This window comes from Malus sylvestris, chromosome 15, assembly GCF_916048215.2.
Source record: "Malus sylvestris chromosome 15, drMalSylv7.2, whole genome shotgun sequence".
Classification (NCBI taxonomy): Eukaryota; Viridiplantae; Streptophyta; class Magnoliopsida; order Rosales; family Rosaceae; genus Malus; species Malus sylvestris.
This window is the reverse complement of record NC_062274.1, coordinates 35,676,051-35,694,730: the sequence shown is the minus strand read 5'-3', so window position 1 is coordinate 35,694,730 and position 18,680 is coordinate 35,676,051. Positions and strand designations below refer to the sequence as shown.

The 18,680-nt window shown below is 39.3% G+C and overlaps 1 protein-coding gene across 1 annotated transcript; it reads right to left on the bottom strand.

Moving 5' to 3' along the window:
- Positions 1-7,933: 7,933 nt before the first annotated feature.
- Positions 7,934-17,110, bottom strand: LOC126603761 (2-isopropylmalate synthase 1, chloroplastic-like). Its single transcript, XM_050270719.1, has 13 exons — positions 16,944-17,110; positions 15,815-16,576; positions 15,349-15,562; positions 15,182-15,262; positions 14,171-14,263; positions 13,987-14,073; positions 13,466-13,566; positions 12,309-12,342; positions 12,140-12,214; positions 9,033-9,116; positions 8,808-8,942; positions 8,423-8,568; positions 7,934-8,332 (listed from the first exon to the last, which is right to left on the bottom strand). The coding sequence occupies exons 2-13, from the start codon at positions 16,519-16,521 to the stop codon at positions 8,200-8,202; spliced, it is 1,890 nt and encodes a 629-aa protein (XP_050126676.1). The 5' UTR covers positions 16,522-16,576; positions 16,944-17,110; the 3' UTR covers positions 7,934-8,199.
- Between the last annotated feature and the right edge of the window lie 1,570 nt (positions 17,111-18,680).

Genomic DNA, 18,680 nt, shown 5'->3' with positions numbered 1-18,680 from the left:
ACACCCGGCCATAGAGTCTATAAGTCTGTCAATAAGAGGAAGAGGGAAGCTATCTTTCGGACACCCTTTGTTTAGGTCGGTGTAGTCAACACACATTCTCCACAAGACCTTTTGAAGCAAAAGACTTTCTTTGGTCGGATTTTTCTTAACAAGGACCACATTTGCTACCCATGTCGGGTAATTGACTTCGCGGACAAAGCCTATGCCTTTGAGTTTTTCAACTTCTGCTTTCATTGCCTCGTATCGTTCAGCGTCATAAGATCTTCGCTTCTGTCTCACCGGCTTGATCTTGGGGTCAATACTCAAACGATGACAGATGACATCGGGAGAGATGCCTGGCATGTCCTCGTATGACCAGGCGAAGACTTCAGTGTTCTCTTTCAAAAAAGATATCAATGCTAACCGAAGGGGTGGTGACAATGTGGTGCCAATCTTCACCATGCGATCTGGATAATCTCTTGAGATAGGTACCTTCTCCAACTCTTCAGCAGGTTGGGCTTGCTGGGTGAAAGAGTCATCTCGAGGATCATCGGGTTGATTGTTGCTATCAGGAAGATCCAAGTTCGCTTCATCTAGGCTGGTCTTTGTGACTTGGTCATGTACAGACAGGGTTTCCTTGGGTCCGGGCAAGTGTTGTTGCTTAACTGAAGTGTTGTAACATGATCGTGCACTAAGCTGATCTCCTCTGATGTAGCCGTTGCCATGGGGGGTTGGAAATTTCATCAACAGCATATGCGTGGATACCATAGCCTTGAGATCATTGATGCCTGTGCGCCCAAAGATGACATTGTATGCCGTTGGGCAGTCAACCACTAGGAAGTTAGTGGTAATGGTAGCCGTGTAAGGGCCTGTACCAATAGTAAAGGGTAAATGTATGCTCCCTAAGGGTTGCACGATATCACCGGAGAAGCTTATCAGAGGAGAAATCGAGCGATCGAGCAAGTGTTCAGCTACACTGAGTGCCCTGAAAGCTTCGGCAAACATGATATTGACCGAAGCCCCTGTGTCTACGAGGATTCGTCGAACATCAAAGTTGGCTATGTGAGCCTCCACGATCAATGGGTCGTTATGAGGGTAGATGATGCCTCTTTCTTCCTCAGGGTAGAAACATATCGGATCCCAGTTAGGCTTTTGATACTTCCCTCCCCTGATGTCTTCCACGTGAAACACTTGGTGACCAGGCCTCAGAATTCGTTCACTGTTTTTCATGGCCCTATTGGAAGATTCATATATGGGTGTGCCGCCGCTTATGGAATATATGACATTCACCTGGCGTTGGTTACGGTTATCCCTTTGAGGGTGAAGGAGGAATTGATCAATTTTTCCTTCTCGTGCCAAAGCTTCAATACGATCACGGAGGATGATACATTTCTCGCTATCATGGCCGTTATGCTCATGGTAGCAACAAAACATGCCCGCGTTATTCGGGGGCGTGTAATCTGGGTGCCTCGGCTTTGGCTTTGGTATCAGGTGAGCTATGCTGGGGTAAATGGCCGCGCATGTGGCATTCAAGGGCGTGTATGTCTCATACCTTGGGGTAGGGGGTATCTTGACGCGGGTTTGACCCACTGCATTGACTGCCTGGGGGCGAGCGTTATTGTGGCGATACCCTTGGTTATCGGGATAGTGTCCCTTACTCTTTTTACTGAAATGAGAGTGGTGAGGATGGAAATCCTTCCTCTTGCCTTGAAATTGATATGTCTGTTGATTCGGCGAAGCATTATGCAAGGCATGGGGAGGTGCCACTGCTGTTTGGAAAGTCGAGGTCTTCTCATTTAGGTGAGTCTGGCTTCCACCTCCCACTTGTTGATAAAGGATGGTTGTAGGGGGTTTCTCCTGATATGTCTTTGCCTCGGCGGAGGCATGGTTATAAGCCTGCGCCATCACCTCAGAGTAAGTCTTCCAAGTATTGGCATTGATCATGTATTTAAAGAAACAATCACGTAGGCCTGCTGTGAAGGCTTTGAGGGCAGTCTTGTCGTCTGCCTCGGCACACCGGGAGTATTCATGGCTGAAGCGGCCAGCATACATACGTAATGACTCGTCTGGCTTCTGGCGGATAGTGTACAAGTCATCTGCAGAGTGCAAGCGATCGGTTTGGAAAATGTGTTGGGAAACAAATAGTTTCCTCAATTCCTCAAATGAGTCTACCGTCTCAGGTGTAAGACGACAATACCAATTTAGAGCTTCGCCAGAGAGGGTGGAGGGGAAGAGAAGACATCGCTCTTCGTCGGTGTGCATCTGGTATGCCATGGTGGACTCAAAGAGGTTAAGGTGCTCAATCGGGTCCTCTTTTCCAGTATAAAGTTGCAAGCCAAGCTTTTGCTTTGTCTTTGCTTGAAGGGGGGTGTTGAGGATCCTCCTTGTAAGAGGGCCAGGCCTGGGTTGGTTCCAGTCAGGTATTTCAGCCTGACGTTCAGCCTTCAACTTGTTTACTTCCTCAAGAAGTTGTAGGACAAGGGGGTCCTGAGCGGAGTTATGTGCCACTGGAGCTTTCTTTCGTAAATCTCCATCTCCTCTTGGAATTAGGAAGGTTTGATCAAGGGCATGTGATTTTTCCCTGGACTCGCTGTACTGGCTTCCAGGGTATGTCTGTCGGAACACCTCTGAGTCCCCTGTACCCTCATGTCTCTCTAGGACTTGTTGCCCCTTCCCCAAATTGGTGGCCGGCTCGGGCCGTGGCAGGGGACCGAGTCTCTCAGAAATCCTTGGGTCATTGATCTTTGAGCTTATATGGATGGAATTCTCTCGACGTTGCTTCAGGAAATCCTGACAATCGCGAAAGACTGCTTTCGATCCTTCTGCCCCTTCAGCAAAGAGGTGTCTCCCTCCACTTCTCATGGTTCGGGTCGAAGCAACTGGGTTAAGAGAAGCCTCATGTTGATTATCAAGTCGAGGGGTAATCTGTTCCCTATCAGGGATATCTATGTCGAATGCATGTGACCCTCCATGTTGGAGGGCACCCAGTTGATGGTTGACTTCCACGGGGGCAACAAGCTCGCGTGTCTGAGCTTGCCTAGCTTCGTGGAGTGTCTCGAAGAGCTTCTCATATTGCTCCTGGAGGACCTCATTCCTCATTGCTATCTTGTTGTTCTGAGCTTCCAACTCATCGACTTTAGCTTGAAGAAGAACTCGTTTTCCTTCCTTCTTTCGTTGCTTCGCACTATGTGCAAGGGGGGTGTCATTCTGTGTGCTGTGGCTTCCTTCGCTTCCCATGTTGGAGAAGGATGCCTGGTCAAAAGAAAGTGTACGAATGATAGAAACCAGCTTGACACAGCTGAAGAGAGTAGGAATAAGTGTCGTTCCCACAGACGGCGCCAAATGTTGATGCACAAAATCAGCGAAGACTTTGGTACAACAGAAAGTGTCAGGTTTTGTGACCTTCGCTTGGTTGCTTCGGTCACTAGTGAGGATAAGTACGTAAATGAATAGAGACAGAGAAGCAAACACAGGATGTACGTGGTTCACCCAGATTGGCTACGTCCACGGAGTAGAGGAGTTCTTATTAGTAGTGAAGGGCTTACACAAGTACAAAGGATCAAGCTCTCAATTTAGTGAGTTCTTGTGAATGATTTAACACAAATGGCATTAGGCCATACTGTGGGGGAATGACCCCTATTTATAGAAAAACTTGTAGCTTTGTCACATTGACATGTGTCATGTTATGATTGGTTCTTGATGTCGACACGTGCTGCGCTCTGATTGGCTTCTAATCTTGACACGTGTCGAGTAGTGATTGGCCTCCTGGTCAGAGGGGAACTCTTCTGGGTCCTTGACAGTATAGCGTTGGCCGGTGCTCGGTAGTTTCGGGATTGGTCAAGTATGGTACAAACAAACTTCAAGTTCATATATTCTTGCAGGCAAACACAAATATATATGCAAACAAATATGCAACAAATATATGCAAAAATATTGTATAATGATAATTGAATTAATTTATTTGGTCTTCGGGGCCAAATTAAAGTGTGGGTGAAAATATAAAAACCCATATTATTTAAAAATATTAAATAATAAAATCTCGGGGCCTAAAAATATAGGCAAAGCCCACAGGTGGCACATGGAGCTCACGGGGAGACATGGGCAAGGGGAATGGGCTGCTGTGTGCAGCCCCAAAAAAAATTTTCTTTTTTTTTTTTCTCACGGGTCGCTTCAAGCGAGCCAAAAAAAAAATTTGTTGTTTTTATTTTTTCTTTTCCCACACGGGCTGGGCCGTGACATCTCTTTTCCCGCATGGGCTGGGCCGTGACATCTTAGAGCAGCAGCAAGCCTAAAGGGCGCTGATGCAGGCCGAGGGACAGGAGCCCACTAGGGCTCGGGTTTTTGGGATCAAACACCCCAGCGAGTGCTGGGTGTGTGTCGCCGGAGAAGAACACCGAACCTGGCGCTTCTGGCGTCGGTCGGGGTGTTGTTTAAGACTCGATTTGAGTCATGGTGACCATGGGGGTGAACGGAGATTTGAAAAAATCTCGATATTTATTGTAAAACCCTAGAAATTCGATTGTAATTTCAAAAAAAAAATCGAATTTTCAGACAAAAATTCGTCGGGGACGACTGCAGGTCGTCGGGGGTAACTGGGCATGGCTGCAGTCCATGTTGGTTGACGATTTCATAGGTAGCGACGCCTTCTGGGCGTCGGGTCTGGGTGTTGGGCCTGGAGTTGTGGCTCCAGGAGTGGTTCTCGGCTCGGGAAAGCATGAGGGATGAGTTGGGCCATCGCAGGCTGCGGGCCTGGTGGCTTATGGCTTGCATGGTGCAAGTGCACGGGTTCGAACAGAACCCTAATTCCCCAATCGCAAATTTTATTTTTATTTTATTTTTAATTCAATTATATTATATGCATGTATAATTCTAATGAATCACATATTTACGTTGATGCATATGCAAATAATAGTTTCAATGCATGTACATATGTAAGATTCAATTCATGGCAAATATCAAATTCACATAATTGTAGCAATTTTGGTTATGAAGCATACACAATTTATGTAGAATCTAAAATACGTTAAACATAAAGTTGGGTCATGCATCATGGTGAATGTTCATGCTATCAGGGCTTGCAAAATATCGAGTTAAAAGCCGTTGTTTGGAAAGAACCTGATTGCGTGATGATATGGATGAACTGGTTTGATGCAGAAAAAAATCTCCAACGTCAGATTCCTAAGCGCAGCGGTAGGAGCGTGCTGATAACGTGTTGTGGTCTATTTTTATCTAACAAAATAGAGAGGGCCGGCGGCAGTGGGAGAGAGAAGAGAGATGTGTGTTTGTAGAATTGTAGGGGAATGTGTGTGTTGTTATCCCTCCTACATTGTGCCTTTATTTATAGTAGTAAAGGGAGAGAAGATATTCCTTCTCTTCCAAGTAATACAAGTTGTAATAGGAAAGGATAACTAGAATCAAATCTAATCTAGGATTTACACAATCATACTTATTCTAGGAATGTTTACAACAAGATGATCTTTATATAGTTATTTATAATATGAATAATTCCAAATATAAGCACAAAGTTCCGTTAATCAATTAGTTATTAATCATAAAGAAAAACTCCTCTTCAATCTTAAGGAGCCAAGTCTCTGTCCACACTAAAAGATCAGTGAATAGTGATGACCCCAGCTACCAATTTTTACGAATCCTCGCCGGATTCTTTTTGTGGGGATCCCGAGGATCCTCAAATCACATCCGTTCATCATACATCGTGCGGTCAAAAATCATTGTAAGTTTTTTTTTTATTTAAAATCGAATATAAACAGTACCTAACAAAAACCAGCAACATGATGTACGATGAATGAATGTGATTGGAGGATCCCTGGGATCCTCACAAATAAGATCCGGCGAGGATCCTCTCTCAATCTTTACCTGCAAAATCTATGAGGTTTTTTTCTTCCAATAAAGACCACCCGAGTGGCACTTTAGGGCTCGTTTGGATGTATTTTTAAAATGACTGAAAACGCTTTTGGTGAAAATATTTTTGAAACCAATCCTTAGTAAAAATCCAAGTGGATCCTGAAAAAGCACTTTAAGTGATTCCTGCAAGAAGCACATATCTGGTGTTTCTTTCGAAAAGCACTTAAAGTGCTTTTACAACTAAAAATCAATTTCACAAAAAGCGTTTTCAGTCATTTTAAAAGCACATCCAAACGAGCCCTTATCATTCGCCCATTTTAACATATTCTTTAAAGCTTTGGAAAATTTGCTTGACAAACAGTCATCTTATAACTTCAAATCGTAATATTTATTTCCTGGTTGCAGGTTGAAAAGCTTTTTGTTGCAATACTTCGGAGTTGGTTTCCTTAAGGAGACTACCTTAATAACTGTTGGTGAGGTGGAAGCGAAGGCAGTGACGTTTTGCCTTTTACGGGATAGGGATTAGGGGTTCTTTTTTCATCTTTTAATCTATTTGCTCAATAGTCTTTTTGCCATCTCCACTAATCTAGCTCTGTTCAAAGTTGTTGAGTCCATTACTGGACTTATAAGGTAACGGTATTCTGACTGCCTTACTTCGGCCTTAGAAAATTATAGTTCCACAATTACCCCTAATTACGTATTTGAAATGAACTTGTTCCCCTCGAGGATAGATAGTTATCCAAAGACTATGCCTTTCAGAATTAGTTGAAATACGTACGGTTTATTCTTTTATCTTCAGATGGCGATCTTGTTCTGTGGAGTAGTGGAGACATTTCAAATTCAGACGTGCGATCTCGAGTGTTGTGCCATAAGGGTTGCAATGTTGAAGTTTGCCTTTATTGCATATGCACACAAAACGAGAAATTTTCTTTAATATTCTCAACTGATTGCAACTATTGATTTCATTGATTCAGAGAGAAATCAGTCTGTATTCAACGACTCAAATGTCTCTTGAAATATCTTTAAATATCTTGTGGAACTCTTACCTTCTCCTCTACTAAGTTTTCCATTTCTACCTTCTTCTCAGCAAAGTCATTGTTCCGTAATCGACAAACTGGTGGATTCAACATCTCAGAACCAACTACTCAGCTTCTTGGACGCATACGCAGACTACAATCAAATTACCATGTATGGACATGATAAAGAGAAGACCGCGTTCGTGATTGAGTGGGGCACCTAATGCTACAGAGTCATGCATTTTGGTCTCAAGAGCGCAAGCGCAACATACCAACGATTGGTAAACGTGTTCAAGGACCAGATTGGAGTAATCATAGAGGTTTACGTTTTCCGACTGAGCGTACTAGGAATAATCCTCGAATGAAGATTTAAAAATTAAATATTTCGGTTCAAGAAGCCAAAAGCGGTAAACATTATAAGTGCTTTTAAAATGTCTGAAGGCACTTTTAGAGAAAATGTTTTTCTATTCCAAAAACACTTTTAAGATTCACTTACACTTTTATTAAGAACTAGTTACACAAACATTTTCACTAAAAACACTTTTAGTTATTTTAAAAGTACTTCAAACAAGCCCTTAATGTTTGAGTGCTACTGTACTAGTCTAAAGTTTCAGAATTGGCCGTAGTGTGAGCGGTAAACATTATATTTTCGAGCAATTTTTCAGTCAACGTAGGATTTTCAAGCACTTATAATTATGCTAAATATTGTTTTTTTTATAACATCTGGTTGTCAATTCGGGTTGTAGAAACTGAAAGCTCTGCCTAGAAATTTCAAGCAATCAGAACTGGCGTACTGGGCCTTCCTACTTTCTTCCCCCACTGGAATTCTCAACGGAAAATTCAATCCCAACTGCTCAAAATTCAAATCCCGCGACTACTTTTAGAGGATGACATATATGGTACGAGTAAATGATGCCTCTTACCTATGAATTAAAAGCATTTATAATTTTTGTTCACATGTTCTTATTTCATTTCATTGACACAGAACGCCACATGAAAGTCACTATTTTAGTGCAATGGTGACATTTGGGGTCTCGAACCAAATCCTGAAATACTTTATGGCCTCGAGCTGGAGATATCTTGAACTGGAATACACGTTAGAGAACTACAATGATACAAGGCCAGAATTATATTTTCGCAATCGAAACTATAAAATTCATAACAAAAAACAGTTTCAATAATACAAAATCTCTGAATAATTCCTCTTCCAAAACATTGCATACACAATTGAGCCAATGTAGGTCGTCCCTGAAGTGAATTTCTGGACATCTTTGTACAAGATACCAACTGGAACCATGATTTGCGAGCTTACAAATCACATGTAAATTGCACCGACCACTCTTCATGCAGACACCGGCGTTCGTTCCGCTGGAATTTTTGTCGGCGACCTTTCGTTGAAACCTATCATCTTATTCAATGCGCCGATGTAGGCCTTGACACTAGAGACAACAATATCCATTCCTGCTGCAACTCCACTGCCACCAGAGGACAACAGAGAATTTTATTCTGTTAATACGCGAACAGAGGGAAGTATTTGAAAACAAGCCAACTTATAGACACCAAACCTGAATGTCCGTTGAACTGATTCTCCGGTGTGAGCATGAGTAACCATACGTCTGTTTTCTGGTCGGATTACAACACGAGTAGTTGCTATTGCATCATTTCCTTCTGTGACCGCATTCATAGAGTACTCAACGAGCATTACAGGTTCCTGCTATGCAAAAAGTAAACAAACTGCTTTACAACACACAGGTATATAATGGTGTGGTAGCACATGTACAGCTTGTGGGAAAATAAAGTTCACAATATAACGAATGTCCAAGATTGAAAGTACTTCCAACGAAAGTTCTATAATCATCGTCCATCATTCATCTTTGGTGACAAATTTTATAAACTCATCGAAGCAGACATGTAAACTTGCAATAGTGAATACTAAGGTTCTTATCAAACCTTCACAATGAGATCAACAGCCTTGTAAGCCGAATCTACTGGGCCCGTTCCAACTGAACATGCCACATGCTCTCTCCCATCAGCATCAATTAGTTTAACAGTCGCTGTAGAGAGACCAAGAGTTCCACAGGTAACCTGAGCATCCAGTCCAATAAATTAGAGATGATCAACTCTTAAAACTCATTGGGCATATAATGAACATGATTGAACACTATCTCGAAAAACCTGTAAATCGTGAAGCTTCCAGACAACTTCTGGCTGAAAAACTTCATCTCGCACCAGTGCTCCGAGATCTGCATCAGTTATAATCTGGGATACCAACAGTGGAAAAAAGATGTTAAAACAAGAATATCTTCAAGCACCAAAACAAGGATTTAAATATGTTAAAGATTCATATGTTTCAGAGTTTATTCGGTCCAAAATCCATCTTCACTGAGCATCTTAATCAATTGGATGGTTCCTATGCAGATTCCAATGTTTCAGACTCTCGTCTTTCAAGAAAAAATTTACTACAATCGCTTCATTTTCTATTTTGCGATGATATCCATATGCCTATCCAATAAGTTTACCGTCTTAATGGTGCTTGCATCGGATTTTTAGAAAACTTAAAATAAGAAGCAATACAAAACAACCACCACCAAACCTTATCCCACTAAGTGGGGATAGTTGTATGAGTTCTAGAACACCATTGCGCTCAGCTATGAAGCATGAATATGGATACGGTGATACGATATGATACGGCAAAATTTAAAAAATGAGGATACGATGCGGCATGGATACGACAATTAAATACATACAAAATATATATATATATATATATATATATATATATATAGGCCTCTTAAGGGAAAAAATGGGGATTAGTTGTGGAACCCGAACTTCAATGATCCAAACCGTCTATTTTGTAAGTCTCGATTCGATTCATAGATCATCCATACAAAAATTCAACTCAATCCGAAACCATTAGCCTATATAATTACCACAACGAAATTTCAATGTTTCTTAGAGAGCAAAGTGTTCGTCAATTTCTATAATTACCACAACGAAATTTCAATGTTTTTTTTTTGTTTTTTTGTTTTTTTTAATTAATTATTGCCCATTCAATTTCTACCGCCTAGCATTTTGATTGGCCAAGATTTATTTCTCTTCAAATTTCCTATAACTACTCCACTCAACCATTATTTCTATTAAATTCCCTATAATAATTGCTCCACTCAATCTTTATTTCATTTTAAATTCCCTATAATAGCTCCACTTAGCCTTTATTTCCTTTTGAATTGCCTATAATTGCGACATTCTGCCTTTATTTCCCTTCAAACTCCCTATAATTGTGGCCACTCAGCCTTATTTCTCTTGAAGTTCACTATAATTGCTTACAATAAAATATGTAATTACAACATTTTAAGTATGACATAATTTCCCAGTACAACTACACTTAGTAATGAAGAAGATATTATCTTTGGCTTAGTTATAATTATATTTGTTTTACAAAGTTTTACGCTATATATGTAATTATATATGCAATATATATTAAGTTATTTAGGTCCCATGAGGCTTCGCCTCACGCCTAGGCGAGGCTATCCATGGAACGTCTCGCCTCTCACCTACGCCTCCTCCTTTTAATACATTGATTAGCACTATATCATCTGCAAAAGCATACACAAAGGGATATCATCTTCAATATGTCCCATTAACTCGTCCATTACCAATGCAAGAAGGTAAGGACTTAAAACTGAGCCTTGGTGTAATCTTATGGTTATAGGAAAGCTTTCAGTTTGTCCTTCGTAAGCTCTTACTGGAGTGCTTGCTCCATTATACATATCTTTTATTGCTTGGATACATGCTCCTCATGCTCATTTCTTCTCTAGAATCCTCCAAAGAATTTCTCTTAAGACCTTATCATACACCTTTTTCAAATCTATAAAGACCATGTGCGAATCCTTTTGCATATCTCTATAAAGTTCCATCAATCTTCGTAAGAGATAGATTGCCACCATAGTCGAGTGCCTTGGCATGAACTAGAATTGATTCTCTAAGACCCCTGTCTATGCTCAATTACTCTCTCCCAAAGCTTCATTGTATGACTCATTAACTTCATACCCTTATGGTTCATGCAATTTTGTACGTCACTCTTATTCTTGTAGATAGGCACCAAGGTGCTTATTCTCCACTCATTTGGCATCTTCATCATTTTCTTATTGAAAAGGTTTGTGAGACATGTTATACCTGTCTCCCCAAGACCTCCCATACTTCAATTGGTATATCGTTTAGAACCACTACTTTTCTATGCTTCATCTTTTTCAGAGCTACAACCACTTCCTCTAAGGAGTAATTTCTACACTATTCCGAGTTACTCAACTCACTCAAAGAAGTACTCATGCCGTGTCCTTCATTGAAAAGATTATGAAAATAAGCTCTCCATTTGTCTTTTAACCGCATTCTCCATAGCTAGAACATTTCCAATCTAATCCTTGATGCACCTCACTTGGTTCAAGTCTTTTGTCTTCCTTTCCTGTGCTCTAGCCAGTTTATAGATATCCATCTCTCTTTTGGTATCTAATCTCTTGTACATGTCGTCAAAAGCTGCTAGTACGATATAATTTTGACCAATTTATACAATGTCGATCCATACATCAACATTTCAGTCTACTATTGTAACAGTTGAAACAAAGATAAGCCTTGTTTTCCCAACATTCACCACAAAACCTCCAATGGCTGGAAACGCATTGGTAGCAGCAAAGCAAACATGCATTACAGATCGCATAAGTTTTTTTTCCCTCTTTGGTGCCATGTGCTGCTTCCAAATATTAGCATATTTCATGATTATTCACATTTATGTAAGTTATTTGTTAAGGCAAGCAGATGGTGAAGGTGAATTTTTTGGTATAAATAGTGAAGGTTTGAAGATATTGGATGGTGTCCTTTATTACATTCCCGTCATTCTTGTCTGATTTAAGTTGAGAGACTGCACAGCTAACAAATAATGTCCAACTCCAAGCTAGAGTACCAAAATTTATGAAGAAAATGAGTTGCTCTAATCATGTCCAACTCTTGTTACTTTGAATCTAAGATTAGGCTTATCTACTGGCTTATTAGATGATATAGCAAATATCCTTAATTTTACAATAATAACATGAATTTATAATTCTTCAATAGCAATCAACCCAACCATTTTCCATATGATGGTCATCTTAACAATTTTCACCTGTGGATGTCATGCATTTATCATGGATGGACTGTTTAAAAAGTTTACACGTTTGATTAATGCATTATTTATTGATTTGACATTTCCTAAGACTCACATGGGGATACTGCTACACCTTTGAATTTACCTTTTTCTGTTCGGCTACAGCTTTGAAATGCTCGAACACAGTAGCAAGTTGATCATCCTCAAGCTCATAGCCAAGCTAACAAGAGTAAAGAAGAGCAGAAAGGAGGTGAGCGAAAGCAACTAATAAATTTAATGGATATAACTTGCAAAGAATAAGAGTCATTGCATACCTCCGCAAGTCGATTTCTCAAAGCATGACGCCCACTACAGAAGAAAATTACACCCAGAACAAAAAGGAAAGGAAAAGTTACATTTTGAGGGATTAAATGAGTAGTGCACACATAAAATAAGTAAATTCCAATAAAATACAGCAACTGTAATCCATGTTTAAGTGAAAAAAAGAACACCCAAAATGGTGCATTTTTATCTTATTGAACAAGTAGCTAAGGCTTCAAGATTCTTGATGAGCTCATTCTTTCGTAACAGACCTTGAGCTACACTATTTCCCCAAGAATTACAAGAACAGTACGTTGAGAGAACAAAAGGCATGCTAGCACATCCCTGGTTGCAGACACGCATGGTTGATTATTATACAATAAGAACTCATATTAAGAAGAAAATGTAGTCCATTTCACAAACTTGTATATAAGGATCACAAGGTAATGTAACAATATACCAAAACGCAACTATCCAAGTCCTTCCTCCCAACCTCGGGTTTTTAATCTGAAACCCTTGTATTGATCTGAGTCTAGGTCAACACTGAAGTGAAAGTGTAAAAAAAAAAATACGAAATTAGTTGGAAGATGAAGGTTTGAAGTCTCGCAAAACTAAAATAGAAAAAACTCAAGGCTTTTTTGGTAACAATTTTGGTTTTTGGATATCTGTTTTAATTATAAACAGAGATGCGAAAAGAGATGACAGATGTACAGGAGATATCAGGAAAAGTATATAGAATCATGCATACGCACCTCCCATCTCCCCCTTGCAAAACAAAATAATCATAATAAAATTAAAATCTTCTTCCACCGTTATAAAAATTTCAAATAGAAAACCTGAACCAAAAAAAAAATATTATCAAATAAGCCATTACATGTTGAAATTTAACTTGAAACTTGAAAATAAACAATTTGTTGCAACTTACAAACCAGAAGAGAGGAAGCTTTAATGTAGTGAGAGACTGCTTAAAATATACAGATCGAACACACAATTCTCAAGATGTAGTTAACACCTCAGCCATAAAGAAGCATGTAACATGGTTATTAATCATTGCAATAGGAGGACAGAACACTTAGTTTTGCATGTTGTTTTATCAACACAAGGTGCCATACAGGGGCAAAAAAGTATTCAAAACCACAAATTGGAATTAGCATAAAAGAATACATTATACCTGAGTTTCCCAAGAACAATACCAGCTTCATTGGACCGTTCATACCCAATATCTTCAGGAGATATGATTTCATATGTACCTTTGTGCTTAAGCATTCCATCCTACAGATTAGAAAGTCTTTTACAAATACATATTAACAAATTCAATATAATACCTGAAACATGGAAATTAGCAAAGACATTTACGGGAGGTGTATTCAATTAGAAATTTGTGGTTGACTTTAAAGAGACTTTTGACGGTGATAACCATAGAAACCATGGATGTGTTTTGGGAAGATAGGAAAGATGAATGTACAAAGCATGTCCGTAAAAGTTTATTAAACTCTATGAAAGTCTATCACAACTTTCATGGAGTCTATAAAAGTAATGAAAATCAGATAGAAAATTTGTTAAGTCTACAACAGTGTATGAGTGATTAATACCCCCCTCCCCCTCCTTTTTCCATTTAAATTTGGAAAGAGACATCAGGTTATATTGGTTAGGTACCATGATGAGCCATCAAATAGACATTTTTTTCAGAACCTGATGGATACCACTTTCATGTGCAAAAGCATTAGCTCCAACAATAGCCTTGTGTGGCTGCACATGCAACCCAGTGTACTCTTCCACCTAAACAAGCAAATCATTCAGTATGAAACTCTGATAAAAGGACTTATGGTAATGAAGCAGTAATTGGTTGAAGTTCTGAAAGAAGTTAACGAGATACCATCTTGCTTGTTACATAGATATGCTTAGTATTGATTCCGGTATAAAGCCCCCCAAGAACATGCTCCCCGCGACAATTTAAGGTCATGACAACCTGCACATATATTCGTTTAAAATTGTAATATAAAGTAAAACAAGAGCATATGAAGAGTATTGCATATCAATGTTTTAAGAACTGAGTCAAACAATATAAAACAATGTAATACATTTGAAGACAATCAATGTTGCCCCAGAAACATTAAGGAGCCATATTCAGAAAGATATTTTAAGGTTCAGTCATATTTCCCAACGAAGAATGCAAATAACATAGAGCATATAGTTTTGACACCAATTTACATAGGAAAGCATCAAATTAATCAGTGAATTCTTGAATACTGTTAGGTAACAAGATCAATGAGAATGTTGTAAGATGCTAGAAACATGTAGCACAGAAACTTCTCCAGAAGAATTATTCAAACTGTATCAGCATAGGACATGAATAAATCTGTAATATCTTCGAATACATATCAGAATCTTTGTAAATGAGGTCCGAACATAAAAAAAATTTCAAAATCACGAAAACATCAGTTCCAAGACTTCTCAACCGCTAACTTTCAGAATTTCTGAAAATCTTTATATCCTTCAGTTCCTCCCAAGGATTACGGCAGCCCCAATTAGTCTCTATATTATAATTCCCACCAATCTGTACTATCCCAATATCTACTTTTACTTATGCCACAAATCCTCCATCCTCTTTAGCTTTACTCACCAATATTCCCATTTTGCCAAACAGTCACTGTTTCCTTTTCTTGGCAATGATTTCTAAGCCAAACATCTTGGAGGAAATTTTAATAGCAAGACATCTTGGAGGTGTTATTTGTTGCAAACAACAACATGAAATCTAAGTGGATACTGTTGGCATCAAGTTTACAAAAAGAACTTCATTTGAAACAATGTTAAAATTTTCAAATTCAACGACACAAATTAATCTTGAAAGTATGCAAATTTATGTTGCTGCAGAAGTAACCCTCACCTCCTCTAATGAAGCATTCCCAGCCCTTTCACCAATGCCATTGATTGTTACTTCCAGTTGCCTAGCACCTGCACATGCCCCCTGAACATGGATGAGATAAGATGTGAGTGCATTGTGTTATTAAGTAGGAGCCTAATAAGAACACCGAAACATAAACAAATGCATACCGCTAAAGTGTTGGCAGTAGAAAGTCCAAGATCATTTTGGCAGTGAGTAGAAATGATAACGTTGTCAATTCCAGGGGTATTAGATTTTATGTCAGCGATCAACTGACTATATTCATCTGGCACATTATAACCTACAGTGTCAGGAATGTTCAAGGTTGTTGCCCCGGCCTTTATAACTTCACCCAAAATCTGATATAGAAACTCCCTTTCGGATCTGGTAGGGTATGGGACAACGAAGAAAAGGAAAATTATACTTCGAAACACAAGAAAATGAAATGAATTATATCAGAAAAAATAAAAATTAGAAGGACAGAAAGAACTTCACGATTCAGAAAATGAGCGAATCAGGCTATAGCAGGTCACAACACATAAGCATTATTAAAAACAATATCAATGAATTACACAACAACACACTACACACACATGCTCAAAGATACATATGGTAGAGTGAAAGCAAAAACCTTACCGCCCAGCATCTTCGGGGCTAAACTCAACATCATCGCATCCCAACTCCCTGGCAAACTTGACCATGTTCCTTGCAATTTCAATTACCTGCTCCTTGGTCTTCCTCAGTTTATACTCCAAATGAATGGGACTGGTCGCAATAAAAGTATGAATCCTTGGCCTTTTGGCGTACTTCACAGCATCCCATGCCGTCTGAATATCATTTCTATTGCACCTTGACAATCCACAAATGACAGGAACATAACCGTCCTTGTCAACTGCATTCCCAACCTCCTTTGCAATCATCTTCACAGCCTCGGCATCGTCTTTGGAAGAGGCGGGGAAACCAGCCTCAATTATGTCAACCCCAAGCTTTGCTAACTTCCGGGCGATGTCGAGTTTTTCTTTTGAGGTCAAGGAGGCACCAGGGGACTGCTCACCGTCGCGGAGAGTGGTGTCGAAGATGCGGACATAGTTGGGGTCAGAGATGCGGTTGGGGATGTAATCAGGTCGGGGAGTAGGTTTGGGGTTGTCAGTTTGAGAGCAGAGAATGTGGGGATTACAAGTGTTGTGAAGATTGGGACGGGAAACTAGAAATTTTGGCATCTTGGGTTTGTGCAAATGCGAGCGGAAGAGGAGCTGGGATTGGGAGGTGTTGGGGATGTTGACAGAGGACATGGTAGCTGCCGGTGATGGTAAAATTTTAGGGTTTGTGCAGACAGCCGCCATGGTTGAAGAGGGTTTTTCACAGTCGCCTCCTAAACCCTAAACCGGATAATCAACCCTGAGAAAAAGAAGTTTGTTAGCTGGGTTTGGGTTTGTGGTAGTGTAGCTAATGGAGTATTTTATTTGAATTTACCCTCATGGATTCACCTTACTGTCATCCAAAATTATAACAACTAAAGAAATAATCAACAGAAAATCCTGTCATAATTCAGTAAAAATTATGTAAAAGGAAAAGAGAGATGGATTCGAGTTTCCAGGAAATTTGAAAATTCCGTAAATCTAGCCATTCCATTGTCTTCTACCTCCTCTAATTCTATAAACCAAACTATCTCTTTCACTCAATCAACCAACATCAAACAGAGAAAGATTCAATTCAACTCCATTTCATTTAATTCAACATAAAATTGCAGCAAGAAGAAACTGACTCTTGGAGGTGCAGACGCAGACGCAGACGCACTGGGCTGCTGGAGGCTGCTGCACAACAGTTTTTTCGGCGGCTGAGTTAGTGAGAAACTACTACTATCTCACTTGACTGCGCACTAGGGGATTCTTTTTTGGGAAAATTTTATTTTTGTTTACACCAACTTAAATTTAAATTATTCATCTATTTTATTCTATTACATAGGTATTATTAAGTATAAAATGAAATTAATAATAAAACACAAATTTGTCAATAAACTCATTAAATCCTACAATCACTTTCTGTTTATCCTAACATCCATTTTATTGTTTTTCCCTGCAGACAAAACACCATTTGACATCAATTTAATCGATTTAAACCTGACATGTGGTGAGATGTGGTGAGATCAGGCCCCTACTACAAATTATATTCTTCTAGTAAAAGAACGAAAAATTTACAATAATTCTAGTTGAGAGCTTGTGTACTTTCAACATGTTACTTCTATTGATGAAAGTTTATATTTTTCGAGTAAACATACGAAAATTTCATCCTCACTGTGATTAGATAATTCAAGCTTAGAGCTTATGTTTTGATAGATAAGTTGAAATTTTTTTTTCTTTTTTTTAGTTTATTTTCTATCATGTTTTAAGTTTAGAACTCACGGTGGAAAAATTGGTAATGTGAAAAAGGGAACTAGCTACAACAATCTTCCTGTAATTTTCGAATCAAGACAAGCAAGTTTAATTACTTACTGTTGGAAAAATTGATAATTGGTTTCTTTTCATTGCAGGGTCTTTATGGTTTTTAAAATCTAAGTGTTTTCCATGTTTTCAAATATCTATGTCTCATATTGGAAAATTCCAAGAATAAACTTGTCACAGCCCGTCCCGAAATATTTATTTTCGACGGCGTGAAATTACTTATATACCCTTGGACGTTTTGTGCGGTGGTGTGGTAGGTTAGATTTTGGACCAATTAGTGGTAAGTCCTATTAATTTGGAACCAATTAGGACTTAGATGGTATTTTTCTTTGGTTTTGGTTGGTGACCCCCGTGGACCACACACACACATACTCTCTCTCTCTCCTGCCTTTCGGATTTTCTTCATTATCTGTACAATCGTACGGACGATCTTCAAACCAACCCATTTATTCACAGATCGAGCTTGTAGACACCATCATCATCTTCATCTCATCGTCATGAACCCATCCATACCTTTCTTTGGACATGGAATCCTCGATTTCCCGAGAACCCAAATTCGAGGTACTGTTCATGCACATGTAAATGTGAAGTTTTCAGAAGATTTTAAGCCTCTAAAAAGCTTTAGAACGTCTTCACGAAGTGCGAAGAAGAAAAACGAGGTGTTTTGGACGTCGAGAAGTCGAGTTTGGTGAGCCGGAATTATCTTGCTTTCTCCAGCGAGATTCCGTGATTTTTGGAGCTTGAAATTGGTAAGATTGTGTTCTATTCGGCCTAAGCTTCAATTTGATTCAAGTTTCATGGAATTTGGTTGAGAATTGGATGAGATATGAAGGTTTTTGCATTTTCCAGTTTTCCGGTGACGGCGACGACCGGCGAGATTCACCGGAGAAGAAAGAAGAATATTTCGTCAAAGTTGACGGAATATTCTTAACGGAGGGTAACGACGTCAGGTAATTTGGACGGAATATTCCTTTATTTTAATGGAATATTCCTAACGGTAGTTAGGGATTCCGTTAGGCTTTCCTAAGCGTGGCCCCACGTGTTGTCGTGCACTTGCCGGC

Excerpts from the sequence above, each read along its gene's own strand:
- LOC126603761 (XM_050270719.1), bottom strand. The coding sequence starts at position 16,521 with ATGGCGGCTGTCTGCACAAACCCTAAAATTTTACCATCACCGGCAGCT. Across the intron at positions 14,264-15,181 it reads GGAATGCTTCATTAGAGGAG|GTTGTCATGACCTTAAATTG; the intron begins GTGAGGGTTACT and ends ATATATGTGCAG. Across the intron at positions 12,343-13,465 it reads ATTGTTCTTGGGAAACTCAG|TGGGCGTCATGCTTTGAGAA; the intron begins GTATAATGTATT and ends TTTCTTCTGTAG.